Source organism: Alexandromys fortis, unplaced genomic scaffold (genome assembly GCF_014885135.2).
Source record: "Alexandromys fortis isolate MF-2015 unplaced genomic scaffold, M_Fortis_MF-2015_v1.1 scaffold_75, whole genome shotgun sequence".
Lineage (NCBI taxonomy): Eukaryota > Metazoa > Chordata > Mammalia > Rodentia > Cricetidae > Alexandromys > Alexandromys fortis.
The window spans coordinates 898842-919646 of NW_026067956.1; the positions used below are offsets into that span (position 1 = coordinate 898842).

General features: G+C 46.7%; 1 protein-coding gene across 1 annotated transcript in view; it reads right to left on the reverse strand.

The window, feature by feature from the left end:
* Positions 1-11438, reverse strand: part of Nuggc (nuclear GTPase, germinal center associated) — a 35657-nt gene extending 24219 nt beyond the window's left edge. The window contains exons 1-7 of the mRNA XM_050152281.1: positions 11346-11438; positions 10409-10631; positions 9144-9374; positions 6751-6960; positions 2794-2969; positions 1513-1531; positions 814-903 (exon numbers count right to left, since the gene is read on the reverse strand). Coding sequence (XP_050008238.1) covers positions 814-903; positions 1513-1531; positions 2794-2969; positions 6751-6960; positions 9144-9374; positions 10409-10631; positions 11346-11401 — 1005 coding nt within the window. The 5' untranslated portion in view covers positions 11402-11438. The remainder of the gene's footprint in view (positions 1-813; positions 904-1512; positions 1532-2793; positions 2970-6750; positions 6961-9143; positions 9375-10408; positions 10632-11345) is intronic.
* Positions 11439-20805: the final 9367 nt, after the last annotated feature.

Consider the following 20805-nt stretch of genomic DNA (forward strand, 5'->3'; position numbering starts at 1 on the left):
CTCTCTCTCTCTCTCTCTCTCTCTCTCTCTCTCTCGCGCGCGCGCGCGCGCGTGTGTGTGTGTGTGTGTGGTATATACATGTATATGGGAGGTGTGCTATCAGTGCATATGTATATTGAGGCTGGAGGTTAACATGGACCCTCTTCTCTCTTGCTCTCTACCTGTTTTTGAAGGCAGGGTCTCTCACTGAACCTGGAGATTACTTTCTCAGCTAGACTAGCTGACCAGCAAGCCCTTGAGAGCTAGCTACCTGTTCGGCCCACACTAAAGCTGCCTGCAGCCATATCAGCTTTGATATGGATGTCGGGGAGCCAAACTCAGTCTCTTCCTCAAGCTTGCGGAGCAGTGTTTGAAGACTGAGCATCTTCCCAGCCTAAGACTACTGGCTTTTTTATTTTTCAGTTATTCCCAAGAATCTGGGAATTTTCCCCAAATCTTTCCCTAGTATCACCTCTTCCTACTGCCGGTGGGACTTGGAAACCTGTTCCCATAGAGCTGGCTCCCCGGGAAGCACCCACACGCTATACTTGGCTGACTTTCCCTGGAGACAATACCTATCTTCATTTACTCATTCCAGTAATCACGAGGGACACAGCACTAGCTCCCCATTTTACAGACAAGAAAGTAGAGGCACAAAGAAGTACTATAACATGCCTAAGGTCACAGAGGTATCAAGCAGCAGGACTTACTTTTGTCTAACTTGTCTACTCCAAAGCTTTTAATCTTGTTACCACAGAGGTTCAAATGAACATCTGTTTCTCAGTATGTGAGGACAGAGAAGCAGAAAAACACACAGCAAAACCGCAAACTCACCTTCAATTTCTCCTTGAGAATTCTAGTCCTTTGTAGTTTGATTACTTCATTTCTTTGCAAAACAGCCTCTCTCTGACTCTGAATAGCTTGCTGGGTTAAGAAAAAAATACAGCAGCCAGAGGCTAGGGTTATGGGCAGTGGTGAGGTGATCAGCGCATGTTGTTTTAGCTGTCTTCGTTTGGCCCAGAAACTCAATTATTCACATATTAGGAAAATGTACTACCAATCACAAAAGACATTATTTAAAAAACACTATTGGGCCAGGCTGGGGCGGCGGTGGTGCACACCTTTAATCCCAGCACTCAGAAGGCAGAGGCAGGCGGATCTCTGTAAACTCAAGACCAGCCTTTTCTACAGACTGAGTTCTATCACAGCCAGCGCTACACAGAGAAACCCTGTCTCAAAAACAAAACAGTATCAACAAAATTACTGGTCCAGATCCTGAAGAGATAGATATCTCAGTGATGGAGAGCACCTGCTGTTCTTTCAGATGCCCTGAGTGTGGTTCCTAGCATCTATTTCTGTGGACCACAACTGCCTGTAATTCCAGCTCCTGGGATCGATCCCTCTTCCAGCCTCCACAGGATCTTCCCTTACATAGCACATGCATGCACACACTTGCACACATTCATACACACTCACACACACACACAATTAATAACAAAAATAGATGCTTTTAAATGACTGGTCCATACTTACATTTCCAATCTTTCTTTCCCTAAAATGAAATAAGAAAAAAAAAAGTAACAATGACTAAACTTATTTTGCATTTTCAAAATTTCCAACTTTGCCGGAAAACAGCACAGACAAACAGACGTGTCCCGGTTTTGTATAAGCTCTTTTTTGGCTCAACCCTCCCTCCACCACCTCCCCTCCTCTTCCAGTATCTTGGAAAGAGGGCCTTTATTTCCCAATGGTGAGCAATGGCCTGTAAACGCACTCCCTTTCCCAGGAAGAGGGTGGCCCTCTCAGTCTGAGTTCCCATGGTACTGGGCTTGTCCCTCTTTTAGACAGCGGTCTTAGAAATGAGGCAATCCTCAGTGCCCATCAGATTTAATGATGCCCAGTTTCAATGTTGGCCCTGGAAAAGTAAGCTTCAGACGTTCTGTGGTGGGGAGTAGGGCAGGATAAATTGTAGGCGTGAGGAATGAAGCTAGAATTCTGACCTAGACCGTAAGAGGAAACATTTTAGAGAAAACAGCCAGGCTTGAGTTTTGGTGACCCTGGGAGGAATGTGGAGGGGACGTGTGATGAGTTCCAGAGACTGCAGAGAATTTCCAATGGCCCAGCAACACTGACATTGTATCTTGTGACCTCATGCTGTGTGCTCAACACAGCCTGTTTGTATTTGTTCTGCTGGTTCGTTTTTTTTACTCAACGGTATCCCAAGGTGGAAGGGAAGTCCCACCTCTCCCTAGTAACTGGGGGACAGGGTCCCATGGAAATGAAGACATCTATTATTAATTTCCACCAAGCTCTCCAACCCAATATCTCTAATACAGATCTTTCATTCCTAGTCATTAGATTGGTACTCTAAAACCTTTGGGCCAAATTCTTAAGTTTTAAGTTAAAAAAAAAAAACTTAAGTAAACAATACTGAGGCGAAACCTGACACTTGAAAGTTACAGCAGGCTGGATATGGTATGTTCCTCCGAGTCACAGGAAGCCTACATTTTCATGTCCCTGGAAACAGGAAGCACTCTTTCTATACTGTGCATGTGCGGGGTACCTCAGAGTTTCCGTAGAGAACAGTGGTTTAGCACACAACTGCCCCCAGGAGTGCCCCATGGCTGAGACTTTTGAGCAAATCCACCCAGACATCTTGACATCTCAACTAGTCACACAGACTTCTCTTTCATCCCCAAGAGTCACTTGGTGAAGCCTGAGGTGAAGTTCTATTGTTATTATTTTCACAGCCAGGACCCAGGAAAGAAAGTCCAGGGCTGGATGAGCCACAGACTTGCCAGCTCGGCACAACACCTGAGATACTCCCGCAAGTGGAGTTTGTCCGTCTTGGTGACCACCAGGGCGATGTCCCTGCAGAAGCCACGCTGGCAGGCTTTGATGCTCTCATTCAGAAGGTCCTCGTGGGCCTTTCCTCCCGAAACACGCTCTACGTCGCTGATCACCCAGATCACAGAACACTTATCAACGGTCTGCAGGACAAGGGTCAGAAGGTGGACAGCATCTCAGTGGTAGAGCCTGCAGTTCAGTGATGGAGCTTTCCCGCTGCCTTCTCAACCCCTGCCCCTCACTCAGGGCTCCTACTCCACTCTCTGCACCAGCCAAGGAAGCAGCTCATGGATACTCATGTGCGCCTCCATTTGTCTCTTAGGGCCCTGAACTGGATTAGCACCGATGAGCAGACCCCCTCTCCTGGACATCCTACACACCTCAACTCCCTACCACAGCTCCTCTCCGACTGTTCGGTGCAGTTCTCTGTCACCTAGAGGGAAGGGGACCTCTTGCCTTGCATCTTAGAGTCCACAGAACCTCAAGCACTTGGCCCACCAGAGCTCCCAGCTTCCTGAAGAATGATTGGCAGAGTTCTAAAGATCAGTGCTCTGGGCCCAGACCCATCGGCCACATGTGTCGCCTCACAGGAGGGCTCTTCAAAACTACCTTTGCTCACCTAGCAAGAAGCTAAACACCTGATAATTCATGTTCCAAAGGCCAACAAACATGACATTAGTAGCCCCAACACTGCTTCCTTAAATGCTCATCTTTGAGTGACAATTATGCATGGCCCTGTGACATGATTCTCACTGTATTGTCTGTCTTATCTCTGTATATGCAAAATGCTGACCCCAATCAGAAACCAAGTTGACTCTCAGTTTTTCAACACAATAAGTTGCACATAAAGAGAGGTATGACTATTTTGTGACTTGAGAATTATTATTCTCATTATTCCTACACATATCAATTGTGTTAACTAGTAGAGATCCTATACCTCAGAGGATATATGCCTGGAAACACCGGAAGATATTTTTAAAGAATGTTTTTATTTGCATGCATGTATATGTACATGTGTGTGTGCGTGTATGTGTGTGTGTGTGTGTGTTGTGTGTACGGGTGCCTACAGAAGCAAGAGGAGAGTGTACACTGCTCTGGAGCTGAACTTACAAGCAGTTGTGACATGGAGGCTGACAACTGAATCCTGGTCCTCTGCAAAAGCAGCAGCAAGTGCTCTCAGCCAATGAACCATCTCCCCAACCCCTCTAAAGATATTTTCAATTGTTACAATTTGAGATGCTTACAGATAAAAGCTAAATTCCTTACAATGCCCAGATGACCTTCCGATAACAAAGAATTATCTGGCTCCAAATGTTACAAGGTCCAGAGACCTTGAGTTAACAGCAGTGAGTTTCAAAACAGTTTTCTCTAAGGCCAAACAGCTGATGAGCGGCAGAATTTGGGGTTAGGTTAACTTCCTAACTGGCCTGCTGTGACCCCTGTGCACTGTACCCACTGGCCCAAGGCATCCCTTTGGTGAAAAGGCAGCCCCAGCATCTTCCCCTTTCTCAGACTCTAGTTCATAGCAAATGCCTCTGAAGGGACCAGGGTGCTTGTTTAAACACAGAACTGCTCTGATTGCATCAGGAGGGGAAGACCTGGTGACATCAATTGCTTATGCCTCCCACTGGTTAATAAAGAAAGCTGGCTTGAGCCTATGGCCGGGAGGAGCAGAGGTAGGTGGGGAAGATGAAACTAAATGCTGGGAGAAAGAAGGGCAGAATCAGAGAGAAGCCATGTAGCCCCACCAGAGACAGATGCCAGAACTTTAGCCAGTAAGCCACAGCCACGTGGTAATATACAGATGAATAGAAATGGGTTAAATTAATATATAAGAGTTAGCCAATAAGAAGCTAGAACCAATGGGTCAAGCCGTGTTTTAAATATTATAGTTTCTGTATGGTTATTTTGGTTCTGAGCAGCCAGGACAAACAAGTGGCCTCCTTCAACATGACCCCAAGTCCTTTTGTTCCATAGATCATAGTTTAAAGAATATGTGCCCTCTAAAGAGAAGAAACCAGGTCCAGGGGAGTAAAGGAGCCACACACATCTGGACCCTAACCCTCATCTCTTTGGAATGGACCCACATTTAGACACCAATGTAAAAATGCCTGCTGCCTTCCCCTTCTGGTTCTTCCTAGGAAGAAGGTGCTGTCAGTTACTTCCTGTAAGAGGCTGTCAAAAAACCTCAGGAATGCAGAGGAGAGGGGCCAGGCAGAGCAATCTAGGAACCAGCCTGTCCCTCTAGCCAGCCTCCTCAGAGCGTGATCCAGGCCAGATCTGCTGGCTTTGATAAACAGCCCAGTATATCCAAACCGGCTGCAGCCGTGTTCCATCCAAGGGAAGAGCCAGCCCCTCCTTAGCTGTCACTCTCTGCTTGGCCTGAAACTAACTGAGGGTTTAGGGCTAAGACTAGTGAGAAACTAAAGTTCACATGGCCAGTCCTGAGCCACTGACCAGAGTGAAGGACACGGACTACCTCGTCCTAAAGGAGAGGAAAAAGGACGGGGATGGAGAGGATAGAGCCCCGTGGATCAGCTAAGAAACCTGATATCACTGAATCTTGTCACCGGCTAGCCTTGGACAAGGGACTCTGTCCCCGGCTAGTCTTGGATAAGGGATTCTGTCACCAGCTAGCCTTAGACAAGGGACTTTGTCCCCAGCTAGCCTTGGACAAGGGACTCCATCACCGGCTAGCCTTGGACAAGGGACTTTGTCACTGGCTAGCCTTAGACAAGGGACTTTGTCACCGGCTAGCCTTGGACAAGGGATTCTGTTTTCTGAACTTTTACAGCTTCAGCTGTAGAATCTGGCTCTCTGTTCACTTAGTGTACACTGGCAGAGCTGTAAGAGTTCTTCATAATAGTAGCTCTGCTACTAACAGTGACAAGACATCATCCATCCCTGCTCCCGTCTATCTGGGGTCCTGTGTTCCCCCATCCCTGTCCCCATCTATCTGAGGTCCTATGTTACACACACACACACACACACACACACACACACACACACACACACTTTCTCTTTCTTTAGAGAACGGTCTGGCTGTTCTTTTCCTTCCGGTTTCTTGAAAAGCCTAACCCAGAGGCAGCAGGACAAAGGCAGACAGCTCCAGGCATGCTTTCTGCCATTTCCCTCCTCCACACCCACCATGACCCTCCCTCTGTCAAAGAGCATCATCCTTCCCTGCCTTGCCGACAGAGAGTCAGACTCTTGGTTCTTGAGTGACTGACTTCTGTACCTTGCACCCCTGCCCTGTTATGATTTGGATGGGAGAGGCCTCCCACAGGCTCGTGTGTTTGAATGCTTGGTTCCCAGCTGGTGGTGTTTGGGAGAAGTTAGGGAACCTTTCTGATAGCTCAGCCCCACTTTCTGCGCTCTCTCTCTCTCTCTCTCTCTCTCGTTCTCACTCGCTCTCTGACATGACCGCATGTCTGCCTATCTCTGCCTCTCTTTCCTAAGTGAGGACGAAATGAGATCACTCTGCTTCCTGATTGTCATGCAGACCCTGTGCTCTGGCCACCATTCTTTCTCCCCATGGTGGGCTGTACCACCTCTGGAACCGTAGCCAACAAAACAAATCCTTTCCCCCTAAGTTGCTCTTTGTCAGGACACTCTATTGCAGCAGCAGAAAAGTAACACAGCCTTTGTGCTCACGGCCACCTTGTCCCCTTACTCTGCTTCCCTAGGCCTCTCTGTTGCTGCCCTTCTTGTCCATCGTACACTCTTGTCCCGGCTACACACACCCCTGCAATCCCTTCTCCCCAGCTTCTGTGGCCATCCACATACAGCCCCTGTTCAACACAGGAATACAGAAAAATGAAAAAATTTAATGTCAACAAGTTCACAAAATCCCAACTTGTTTCTCTGAAGGGGGTGGAGGAAGAGAGAGAAGAAAGATAAACCCCGTGGGGGGAAAAAAATCACCTTTTTCCACATCTCATCCCTCTTGCTGTTGAAGTCGCCTGTGCCTGGAATGTCCACCAGGACAACCCCTTCTGGAATCAGGGCAGATTTGGGAAGAATCACTTCCACGTATTTAATCAAGGGCCAGATTTGTGTTTCAGCTGATCCTCCATCCCAGTCGCTCCTCTGAGTGCGGATATAAGGGTCCAGCTTGACAGATAGCTCTCCTGCCTGAAGAGAAATGACAGGTTGCACGGACCAATGAGGGCTCTTTATCCTGGCTGTGATGCAGAATCAATGAAGGGATGCTGAGGGACAATGGGAAGTCCTCAGACAACAGACACCAGGAAGCACAGAATGGTCTCCTCAAGGACCCGTGAGCCTGTGAAGACCAGCAAGTTCAAGTTCCTTGACATAGTTGGGGCTGGAGAGGTGGCTCGGTGGATAAGAGAACTTGCTGCCCAATCAGAGTCCCAGACTTCAGATCCCAGCATCCATACTGGGCAGCTCAAAGCTGTCCGTAACTCCAACTCCGTGTCTCTGTCTCTCTCTCACACACACATACAGAGAGAGAGAGAGAGAGAGAGAGAGAGAGAGAGAGAGAGAGAGAGAAATAAAACAAAATAAAATGAGTAAATATTTAGAATTCAGTGGGGCTGGGGATGTAGCTCAGCTTATAGAGTGCTGGCCTAGCGAGCAGAAAGCCCTGGGTTTGGTCGCAGCACTGCATAACCTGAGTGTGGTGGTTACAGGAGACAGGAGGACCAAGAGTTCAAGACCATCTTTGGCTACACAGTGAGTTTAAGGCAGTTCAGAATATAAAAAACCAGCCCAACACAACTAGAAGAGGACTCCAGAAAAGTTATAGGATGCTAAATTTATCTCCCAGATTCCATTTGCTTCTAAAATTGATGCAGTTTTCTAAATTTTGCTTAGAGCATATTTTCTCCACATGGCGAAAGGCAACTGTGAAGAATTTAGTTCATGGAAGTCTCATGTATAATTATAGAAAATCAATCATGACCTAATGATCATATTTTAGAAATTAAAGATTGATCAGAAATTTGATCTTTAAGAAAAATTTTTTAAAAATTTCCAAGTAGATATACATAAATATATATAAATAAATCCTTCCTCCCCACCCCCATGTGTGTGTGTGTATACATGTGTGTGTGTTTGTGTGCACACTTGATATATATGCTTTTCCAGAATATTTCAATAACAGTGAGTGAGATTGGGGGAAGAGGAGGTTTCCAGTCTACTGTTCCTACTTAGATACATCAGGACAGTAAGTCTCAACTGGTACACTTCAGAGAGCAGAAAAGCTAGGATCCATGGTGGCTATTGTTGATCAATGTCTATGGAAAGGCCCAGAAAGAAAGCAAGAGAGAATGACACATACATATAAGTTCACACATAAGCATGCCTCAGGGCAAACGTGGAAGTCAGAGGACAACTTGCAGGAACCAGTTCTCTCCTCCCACTCTGTGGGTCTCGGGGATCAAATTCAGGTTGTCAGGCTTGACGGCCAGTACCTTCACCTGCTGAGCCAAGTCACTTGGCCCACCGTGGGAAACCTAGGTTCTTTAATGTGCAATGTTTATAGGTTGGGTGTTGGTTTCACAGATAGTTTGTCTTAATATAGATTCTGAATCTCAGCATAATAGAACGTATGCCAATTCTGAAATTGGATGGGCATCCCAGGCTTCATCATGCCAGCCTGATCTGTTTGGGGAGCCAAGGGAGTGAGGTTGATCTAATCAGGGCAAGTCAGATTGTTGCCTTCCATAGCTAAGGAGAGCCACTCAGCCCAGTTCTGAACAATGAAATCCACACGCAAAGTTAACAATGGTGTTTCTGGGACTGCTTCCACTTCCTGAAATGGGAGATGTGTTTGTTGCCAACATGCATCTGCTTCTTTCCATGAGACAAGCTGCAACAGCTGGCATTTCAGCAGCAACCTTATGACTAAGAGGCCACAAGCACCATGAAAGGCCAAGGAGACCACAGAGATGTTGAATCTGACACGGCTGAGTTACTGAACCGATCTAAGACCCTTTTGCCTCCTAACGAATAAACTTCATATGCTCACGTCTTTATATATATTTATAGTATGCTATATATGATATATAATATAATATATAATGAATACATATATACTCATTTTCACTCAAAGTCATTCCAAATTAATCCTCATCTGGCTGTAGTCTTTTCTGAGCATAAAAACTTCATTTGGAAATCAAAGTTTACCATCTATAGGCATAAATAATGAACGATAATTGGATGATATCTAATTCTGATTTGGGTAACAGTTTATTTCCAATAAAAACCACTGTACCTTAGACAATTCCCCTTGATTTATTCAATTGTTATATTTAAGACTAACAATAAAGAAAAATAAATCTTGACGTTACCTCCTCTGCCTTAAGAGTGATGGTTCTGGAGGTCGGAATCCTCACTCTGGGCTTCGTCCTTAGCAAATCCTCATAGGGCCTCTGTTCTGCCCCACGGCCATACAGCATCTGTAGCTTCTGGGCCGCTTCTGCTGCTGCATCATCCCTGGCCCACATATCTGCATCTTCTTCCCTGGGCCCCTCTGCCCTGTGCAGGAGCGTAGTCAAGTCCTTCAGTTCTGCCTTCCACTCCTGCCAAGGCAGAGCAAGCCACACTGCTCATGACAGACTTGGGGGAGGGGTGGTAACAAGGGGAAGGACAGAGCCCCAGGCCCTGGGGGGCGGGCAGAGGTTGAGAACAGAACCCTAAGTCAGCTACCCTAACTGGTCCAGTAAATGGTTGGCTTCATCAATTTGATACGGTCTAGGGTTATCTGAGACAAGGTCAAAGGAGAAACCGTCTCACTCACGTCGGTCTGTGGCCATGTCTGTGAGGGACTGTCTTGATTTTCTGAATGACGGAAGGGAGTCAAGTCAAGTGTGTGTGATGCCATTTCAGGGCAAATGGTCCTGAGCTACACAAAAAGCAAGCTGAGGATGAGTATGGGAGCCAGCCAGGGAGCGAGCCAACAGGCGGCAGTGCTCCATGGCTTCTGTCTTTGAATTTCTGCTCTGACTTCCCTCAGTGACAGACTGTGACCTGGAAGCACAAGCCAAATAAACCCTTTCCTCCCCACAGTTAGTCTTTGCCATGATGTTTGTCACAGAAACAGAAAAGAAATGAGAACAATGAACATGCAGGGGCTTAGAGAGGAGCACGCCTGACCCAAGGCCCTGGGCCAGAACCCCCATCTCACCCTGCAGAATATTTTCGCTGAAATAGGTTTCATTAGATGAATGTTCTATAGTAATTTGTGCGCGTGCATACACATGTTTCATGAAGGCAGGGCTTGACATCAGATGCTCTCCTCAATCACTTCTCCACCGTATTTGTCTGTCTGTTTGAGACAGCATCTCTCAGTGAACTGGGAGCTCACCAGTTCAGCTGGCTGGCAAGTGCCGGTCATTATCTCTGTCCCCCTGGCTTTTTACTCTCCACAGATGCTGATGGTCCAAACTTAAGTGCTCGTGCTTACCAGGCAAGCACTTTACCAACTGAGCAATATCCCCAATCCCTGTGAGGCAGTTATAATGATATAATTGCAATCTCTGGTGGTGTCGAGAGGAAAACTTCATGGAAGAAAGGAAAAGAAGAGACATGAGAGACGGGGGGTAGGCTGGCCTACCTGATCAGACAGAAGGTGGATTTTGGCCTCATACTGTTCACAGCAGCCAGAGCTCACTTGGACGATGCATGATGTGCAAATGCTTTCTCCAGACACTGGTAGAAACATGGCTTGCTGGATGAGGGCATTGATCAGAGAGCTCTTGCCGGCTCCAGTGCTTCCCAGGAACCCTACGTAGATCGGCTCCAGCGGTGGTTTTTCAATCAAGGCAAGAAGCCGGTTTCTGCATCCATTTCAGAGTGCACAGGAGTATGAGAAGAAGCACACCAGAACAGAATGCAAAGAAACTAAAATCCGATCCTGGGCAATTCACTACATCCTTCCTTTCTTTGATGAAGGGGTAATACTACTTCCTACTTTCTACATAGACTTGGGCTGGGGAGCAAACAGGACTAGGTAAAAATGCTTGGTAAGGAGAATTCTCCACAAACGTTATACTGTCTACATAGATGTGAGAGACATCCTTGTTTGTGTTCCATGTTCTCGTCTCTAATAAAAACCCACGCAGAAAAGTCTGAGGAGCAACCCGGAGTCCTGTGAGCAAGGTCAACTATGTCACTGACTTGACTGAGGACCTTTGAGCCAACTCTGTACGGACAGTTGATGAACTCAATGACACAGAGTTTGGCTGGGTTTGGAGCATTTCCCCTTATCCACAGTGTGACTTTGCTTCATGGCTTGGTCTTTCGGAGCATCAGTTTCAGTAAAAAAATGGAACAATCACAGGAGAGTAGCTGACAACAGTGGTCACACAACAAATGGTTACTGTCAGTGCCTAAAAACAAAACAAAACCCACAAACAATATAGCCCGAAAGAAAGCCTCCAGCCGTAGGAATTGTTTCCTGTCCTTTTGTGCTGTTTCTAACTGAGAGCACTTTCTCTTTCTCCTGGTGGGGGGTATGGCATCGGATTGGAGGGTGAAGGTTCCAGACTTACATGAGATACTTGAGTCCACTGGGAATACTGTCCTCCAGGAAGACAGACTGAATCATTTTCTGATAAGTGTTGCTCAAAATCCTCCTGGTCCGAGACTCCAATTTTTCATCTGGAATCAATAGAAATGGGTTACCTGGGCGTGTACCTGGCAGAGAAAGAATGCCAGGTCCCCAGAGGAGGCTACTGAATACTGCAGAAAAGGAAGAGATCTCAGCAAAATGAGAAGTCAATTAAACCAGCGAGCGAGCTATCTGACCACCTACAGAGACCGGCACACTCCGCACTCCCCTTACACTTTTCTGTGTGTTGCCATGGACTTTAGCCCTTCTAGAGTCTTCTCTCCTGCACATTCTGTATAAATACCCACCAAAGCATCTAGCTAACCATCTACAGACTGTCTTCTCACTCAGAAAAGGCTATTTTGAAAACAGAGCAGCCTAGACATAAATGGTCAGGTTATATATCTACATGGAGATGCTAAGGAGCAGGTGCATGTGGAGATGCTCCCTTGCCTTCAGAACTTTCCATCTTTCCCTCCGAGTGTCTGCACCTGTCTGTGAAAGGCAGCATCGTGTTGCCACAGCCACGCCAGCCTTTCCCAACACTCACATTCCTTAAGAGCACTTTGCTCCGCAGAGGGAAACGCTTGGAACTGCTGGTCTCGATGTGACCTGCGTCTTTTCTTCACGGGTTCTTTACACAGATCACAGTCAACTAGGGATAAACAGAGGACATAGAGAATTACGGGCTGAGGAGGGTGGGCAGGGGATCCTGGCCTCCCTCTGCCAGTGCACACAAGCTGAAGGCCTCAGAGCACCCTGGCTAGCTCTGCCTGCTCTGAGGGGTTGGTTGTCTCAATTTAGAACCTAATTCTCAGGGTCACTGCATCTGTTGTGCCTTAGATCGGTTACTTTTGTGTTACCTGTGATAAAATGTCCTGACAAGAAGCACCCAAGGAAGGAAGGATTTATTTTGGCTCGTGTGACAGGAGCGCAAGAAAACCGGTTACGTAATATCGGCAGTCAGGACGTAGGGAATAATGTATACACAGCTCACTGTTGTCATCCTATTCAGTCTGGGACCCTGGCATATGGGCCAGTGCCACCCACATTAGGGTGGGTCTCACCTCGTATTCAGCCCAGGACCCTGGCATATGGACAGGTGCCACCCATGTTAGGGTGGGTCTCACCTCAATTAACCCAACCTAGGAGCCCCTCACAGACACACTCTTAGGCTTCTCTCCACATGATTCTGGGTCCTGGCAAGCTCTCTCTCTCTCTCTCTCTCTCACACACACACACACACACACACACATACAAATACCATCACGCATCTGGTTTCAACATTTCTCGCCACAGGCAAACTGCTCTTTGCATGTCCTCAGAAACCAAAATAGCTAGATACGGTCCGTGAAGTTCCACAGGGATCAGACAGGCCTTTCAGACCTCCATCAGAAACAGAACAGAGGGGAAAACAAACAGGTAACCATGGCAAGTGTCTTCTGCTAAGCCGCTGAGTCCTTCCTCATCTGTAAACCAAAAGGCTGGTCAATTAGAAGCACTGACACAGTGTGAGGGGTTCCCTACCCAATGGATGCCTTCCAGCTGGGCCTGGGGGTACATAACTGTACCCCCAGCTACTCAGGAGGATGAGGCAGGGAGACATGGCATCTAGACCAGCCTGGGACACCTACTAAGAGCTTATCTCAAAATGAAGGTTAAAATCAGGATTGGGAAGTGGCCTAGCAAGTAAAGTGCTTATGGAACAGCATGAGGTCCAGAGTGTAGCTGCCAACACCTACGTAACAACTATGCTGAGCCAGCTTCAATCCCAGCATGGTGGAGGCAGAGACAAGCAGATCTCTGGAGCTCCACGATCCTAACCCAGTGCTTCTAGGGCTTGCTGGTTGCCAGCCTAGCTTAACTGGTAAGCTCCAGGTTCAGCAAGAGACTCTGTCTCAAAATAAAAGGGTGGAATACAATCACAATACATTATATGTGTGTATGAAATTGAAGATAACAATGTTCTAAACTAGAAAGTGACAATGGTGTCACAGGCCCATGAAGATGCTGCACTAAAGTCTGTTACATGGTACAAACAGGCAAATTGTATTCTGTGTAAATTTTTTGTCAATAAAGATTTTTATAAAACTTAAAAAAAAAATAAGGTGAACAGCAGCTGAGGAAAACAACCTACATTTAACTCTGACTTCCATATGTAGTCAAGCATGTGCACACCCACCCACATGCATGTGTGCCCACATATAAATACAAACACACATGAACACATGGACATGCATACACCATTCATACATACACAAGTTGAAAATTAAAAAAGGGGGATGGGAATAACTCAGTGGTATCGATTACTTAACTAGCACGCATGAAGTCCTGGGTTCAACCTCAATACCACAAAAGGATAAAATAAAATATACTATAAAAAATAAAAGATGCCTTTTGGATATTAAGTAGGAGAATCACCCCTGTCCCATGCTTCTTCACCTACAGACATTAGCAGCAGCTTCCTTAAGCAGGAGAAAATAGAAATCAGGAGATCTTTGAAGTCTGCAGGAGTCATTCATTCCCTTACATGAGGACTTGATTATGAGGTGGATGGCTGGTAGGGGCCCTAAACCTAAGGAAGGCTGTGCTTTAGATTTGGAGAACACACCTCATTAGTGTTGGCTGGCTAGAAAGGGGGAACAGCTTGGTCTCTGGGGCAAAAGTTGCTGCAAATGATCCTAACCCAGCGCACCTAGGGCTTGCCCAGGGAAATAGCCATGGAGGGACCTGGAACACCTGGTCCCAAGAGATGCCACTCTGAGCTCATGTGAAGAGCGGATATAAGGCCCCAATGCTGAGTGTGGCCTAAGCAGGTCAAGTTCACTGACGGACTGATGAGGCACTTCAGTGGGGACCTAGGGTAGCAGCCTGAGCAGAAGCCCCAGCTTGCATCACTGGGCTCCAGATGTGAGTCTCCCACACGTCACACACAGCCTTCCAGCACCACCTCTTCAGTCTTGCATCTCCCAGAGCAGATTCTGCTGCCTTCTGGAGACAGCTCATATGCCACAGAAGGTTCCAGGGCAGAGCCACACATGTGCCAAAGTTTGAGCGGATGACACCTCATGCTTCTGCTGTGACAGATGAAAAGCTTGTTCACTAGATCCTTCTGTCCCGGGAAGTGACTGATCTCAACTGCAAGCGTGCATCCTGGCTCAGCTTCAGCACTGCAGAGCTAAATACCAAGGAACTGCTGGCTCTGTGGCTTCAGCCAGAGAGGAAGAGGCAGAAAAGAAAAGAACATGCTATTCAAAGGCCTGGGCCAGTTGTAGGCCAAACACTAAAGACCAGGAAGCAGCTCAGAATGCCAGGATGCACGCACAGTCATCTGCAAAATAATATAGAAGGATGTCTACTTTGTAACTCAGGTACTCTTGTGTGAACGATGTTCGCACAGTCTCTAAGCCATATGCATCAAACAAGGAATAAACCCATCTATCGAGAGCCCTCATTTCAACTTTGTAAGACTCGGCAATTCATCTGATATTAGTGGGAACCTGGGGTAAGAATTCAGATAAAATAACAGGATTATAATTCTTTTCTCAGTTCCAAAAATGAAAAGCCACCTGGAAAGGATAAAATATTCCATCTTGGATTGATATCATGAATGGGTCTATTAAACTGTAGCTGGAGTGGACTGGCCTGAACATGGACCGTGGTTCTTATCCCCTACAATGGCTTGGCCATCCCCTTGTCGTGTTTCAGCTCTATTGAATTATTCTAGGAAAGAGCAAGGGAGTGGATGGAAGGAAGCAGGCAGGGGTGTCGCTTTTGAAAACTGATCTTCAAAAGGTGCAGCTCTATAGTCAACGTGAACCATTGCTAAAACAAAGGATCCCCTCCTTAGCTCTTAGCTCAATCCAAGGGACCCAGAAGTTGCAGAGATTTTTGCTTGAGTGGCCTGTCAGACTTCATGAGATGGCTGCTATCCACATAGACCTGGAAATATTGGTTCCCTTTCCCTTAAGGGAGCTGTTTCCATAGTGACGAGGAGGATTTTGCTCCTCGGTTCTGAAAACAAGGATGATTTGATATACCCTTGTTCCAGTACCTGGGAGCTGCCCCCTCTGCTTCCTCAAAGAGGCACTCGCTGTGGCCCAAGAGATCTTCCACCAGCCCACTGAGGCAGGGAGCTTACCCACACTGACTCCAATGGACTCGTCCTTAAACAAGACACTTCTTAGGTGCATCTCTCCCATTCTGAGAAAAGCCACCTGCTAGTATTCCAAGGACCTCACCTTGCTGCCTTAGATTTCGGAGAGTCCTAGCTTGGGTTCTAGAAACTATTTTTAAGATAGGAAGCCTCACACACACAACTGATCATCAAGCAGCTCGCTTTGATATGAACAGACTACTTCAGTTAATGTTTTTAAAAACTGACAGCTGGTTCTTACTAACTTGCCATTAGAAAACAGCATCCAAATGAAGAGCAAAGAACGCCAGCTGTGAGCACAGTCTCAGTGTTTGAACAGACAGCAGTAGCCAGGCCCTATTTAGGGTCATTTTAGGAATGTTACCTGAGTGTGGCATCACACCCGCGGAAGCCTCCGTTTCTGCCATTTCCTGCTAAATCAGTTGCTCCTTTTGTCTGCGTAAGAATACCAGCCTGAAAGGATAAAGAGAGGAGGGATGCACACATTAAAAGTACAAAAAGCGGCCGGGTGGAGTAACAATCCCACTTCTTGAAAGACTGAGACAAGATAATCACAAGTTCAAGGCCGACCTGGGCTCCAAAGCAAGACCTTGTGTCTCATTAAAGAATAAAAATACAAGCCTCCAACAGTGAGAATACGTAAATATGCTTGTGTTTTATGTCTTCCATTAACTTCCAGAGAGAGGGGAGTCTTCTCACCTCTCTTTGAAACCCTCACTGTGCCTCACACATCACCCGTCGACATGAGATGTGACAAAGATTAGTGTGTGATAATTGGTTCTCCATCACTCACGTTATCTGGGGAAGGTTTAATTCGATATTGCCTGAGATCTTCAGAACAACTCATTCTGAAATGAGAATAAGCCTCTGGTGTCCAGAGCTAAGGACGTCAAATTCTACACATTGCTTTGGGCAAGGTCAGTGCCGCAGGAGGGTGAACTCGAACTTGTGCCAATGACATATATTTCCAGCAAGAGTCAGCTTGAAGCTGGGGTGACTCCATGCCATTTCTCGGGACTGGAGTTGCCTGGCTCGTTACTGGGCAGGGAAGGAGAGGTCTGGTGAATCAGTCTTACGGACATTACTCACCCCACTTCATCAGGAAGACACCTGACTGGGGGTTGATTAAATGCAGCCCTGAAGCATGGGGCATACACAGGAGGAACAGCAGTGTGAAAGCATCCGAAGGGAGTGTCAGAGCTGGCCTGTGTCTAGGTCACTGGCAGATAAGCCAGGACATGCGCAGGCCCCATGGAGACTCTGAATGGAGAATACTGAAGAGTCGAACATACGTCACCCTGGAGCCCTTCTCTCTGCCCACACAGATGAGAACCCAGGGAATGCTGGGGGAGTACCCAGAGCCCTTACTCTGCACAGCCACTGCACCTGTGGGGGAGCACTCAGCTGTGCATCTCAAAACCAGAACCACCAGCCCCTCTGAAATATGCAAAACCTTCCTGAGGTGTCGGTCTCCACTAGTCTCCGGGGCCCTAGTGAGACAGACTCACCAAATAAGGCAGCCTGCGCCTTATTTGCACATGACCCCCAAATTAAAATCACAGCTCATCAGCTGAAATGATCTATTCTTAGTTCAGCTTACAGATCTGACCGGACTAACCGGCTTTCGTGCTTGGTACACACTGGTTGGATGGGATGGGATGGGATGCTGATCGCATGCAAGGTTGGAAGCATGTTAGCTCTCCACTCCCTCTCTTGGGCCCCTCACATCCTCCGTGGTTCTCCAGGGAAGGAGTCCTGGTGAATGTCCACAAACCTGGCACCCTAGGATGCCCTGACCCCTTGCTTCCCTGTGAACGCCTACCCTTTATTCAAGAGTGTGTTCCTGGAATTTTTTCTCTAATAAGTGTCTGAATTCCTAATAATTCCCTTCTCAGGTTCCTGCTGTTCTGTAAATGACCCAATTATGACAACTTTTCTTTCTTTTCTCTCTCTCCCCTTCTCTTTCTTCCCCTACCCTTTCCCACAGTATCTTTCTATGCAGCTTAGGCACAGGATAGCCTCCAACTCACGACTCTCTTTCCTCAAACTCTGAAGTGCTGCAATTACAGGTATGTACCACTGTGCTCAACACAGTAACCATGGTTTATGTTTCCTCTTCCTTACTGAACTATGAGTTCTACAAGGTTCTCTGATACTAGAGAAGTCTGAAAAATGGCACCTATGTGTATGACCAGCTGGTAATGGACTCATCTTCAAATGCTGAGATTCTGAGTTCTTGTTTTGAAGTGCACAGCAGAAACGCTGGGAGGGGGAATGCTCAAAGTCACATCCCACGAGAGACACAATGACTTCTGATTTAAAATACTTGAAACTGGAGGGATGGTTCGGCAGTTAAGTGCACTGGCTGGTCTTGCAGAAGACTAAGGTGGATTCCTACCACCAACATGGTAACTCACAACCATCTGGTCCCAGCAGATGCAACACCCACTTTTGGCCTATGTTTGTAGTGGGCACACACACATAGCACACAGGCATGTATAAAGGCAAAACATCCATACACGTGAAAATAAATAAATAATTTAAAAATCACTGTTCCAAACACTAAACATACCAAACCACATCAGGACTGAAATGAGTAAGGACAGAAAAGGCAATGAACCACAGCATGGCCTCTCTTCAGCGAGGCCTGTCTGACTCCCAGTACAAAATGAGGAAGTAACGAACAACCTTGCTGTTTTCTAAAGAAGGGTGGGGCAGTGAGCCACTGTCACACAGAACGCTAGCCGCTAGCCGTTATTTTGATTTCGTGAATATTGCAGACCAAAGGAAAAGTATGATCCCATTGCTGGACAAAATCCTGTGGTTTGCCAGGACAATCAGCATTCTAGAATGCAAACTCCAGGAGGAGGAGGACTTGTGAGTCCAAACAAAACCCCAAAGAACAACTGAACCACAGCAAAGGCATCATTACCACACTGACATCGGGCAACATGAACATGCTCAGGCTCTTAGACTTGAAGATGCCCTAAGGTTCATCTCGAGAAGAAGGACCTTCACTTTCAGAGGGACGCGGGTCGAAGCACATTTTTAAAAGCACACAGAGCGAAGGGAAGAAGCAGGCCTGCTCACTGGATACTGGAATACCAGCAGTGGTTTGGGCTTCTTTCAGGGTCAGGGGAATGTTCAACTGACTTCTTTTACTACATCAACAAAACATGATGTCCAGAAAAATCTGTTGGCACATATATGTCCAGGGTTAGACTGAGATTAGCTGCATCGGTGCAGACACCGAACCACGAGCCTCTCACCAAAACAGCGGCCAAGTACCAGTTCACAAGGAATTTGTGACTTCTAACCGACATGTAGGGACAACGGAAACTACTTGAAATGGAGTTATAGGAATTTAGGTTTCAGATTCCTTCTGCCAAATTCAAAGTCTGTGAAGAAGGGGCCATTTGGTTGACCAACTGAGGCACTACAAAATGGACAGAAATACTCTATAAAGAAAGCAAAAGGAAAACCTCTAAGAAGCTAGCCCATCAATATGGAGCTGAACACTATAGTGGCAGAGGCCACCCTGCTTCTAATTCTGCTACCAACCAAAAGAGCCGTGGAGCTGTGGGACATCCCCTAGTCACCTTGCCACTCTGGGCTTTGGGTTTCCCATCTGTGAGCAGAAGGCGTGTTCTCTGGTGTAAACAGATGCTGAAAAGATGACACCCTCATCATGAAACCCCACCAGCAGCGTAACAGCAATTAGGGCTCCCAAGGAGTGGAGCAGAGCGACTGAGAAGGCCTCAGTGCTGAGTTCACAGTCTTAAAAACAACCATCCTCAGCCAACGCCAGAGCACACTGCCCTGCAGAGGGAAGCAATAACGGTGGGAAAATCGGGTTGGTGTCTGTGAAGAACCAATCCAAAGCAGTCCAACTTATAGACCTGTGCGAGCACAGCTCATTTCAGTTGGGTTTCGGCTGCACGGCCAGCCCTCGTGGTTTGCTTTTGGGGCTTATTTACATTCGCATGCCCTGAGCCCAAGAATGGCATCTTTCAAATGATGCTCTGCAGGTAATGCTAAACACTGGGCGGCTGCCCCGGGGCTGATTTCCTGTTAAATAACCGACTGTTGGCAGCTGTTCTTGCCTCTCTCTCATCCTCCCTTTCTCTGGTTTGTCCTTGCTTACGGCCTCTTTATAAACGAACAGTGAGAGAAGTGATACAAACTCTTCATCCCTATCAGAGCGCAGCTGTGGCGGGTAGAATTAGAGAAAGACTATCAACCCTGGCTTTCAGTTTACAGACATGTACTCTGAAGCACAGAGAGGGGAAGGAACTTGCCCACTGTCACCCAGTAAAGAAATGGTCACCTGACAGCAAGGTCAAGAGTAAATAAATAGCATATGAGCTCTCAAGCCAGACCTTCCTGGAGGAAAAAGGTGGCTGTCACCTAACCACCAGTGTGCCCAATGTTACATGCCTGCCAGAGGCAGAAAAAGCACAGGGTGACATGTTTATCTGTCAACGTTTCCCCCTCGGTGAATGGGAGGAGTTAAGCAGATATCATCCAATTCTGACGAAACAAAAGGAAAACCATCCTCATGGGCAGAAGCACAAAGCCCTATTCCTTGGGGTCATTTTGTGTACAGACTTCCCTCTGAGGAGTATAATACAGAATTCGGAGGGGAAGGAGTAATTCGCCCGATACCACCCCAGCCAGGTAATCCAGATCAGCACCAATAGTTACAGCTCAAGGAGATGCTGTTTGTTCTCCTTGAGGTGTGATGAGAAAGACTTCGGCTCTGTGGTCTTCTTCCCCCAACCCCTAATTCTAATCTAACTATGAGGGAAATAACAGAAAATGCCAATATCAGAGAATCTTACAAAGTACAAGATCAATACCCTTCAAAATGATCGATATCATCAAACACAAGGAAGCTCTCAGGTGACAGCCAAGAAGAACCTTTAGAGACAGAACAGCCAAGTGTGACATGACATCCCGGAGGGGGTCTGATAGAATATGGACCCTGGACATAAACTTGGAACATTCATCCACTAAGACACAGAGTTTTCCTTAGCACTCATGCTCATTCATGACCGTGGACTCATTCATAACTAATATGCCCCTCCAGGATAACCAAGGTCATTAAGGGCAGGTTACACAAACTATTTTCTCAAGCTTTCTGTACATCTAAAACTATCCATTTTAAAGACTCTATTATTTAAAAATTCCACAAATCATATCACAGAATAGATAAGAAAAACAACTTACCAGATGGTGCTGAACT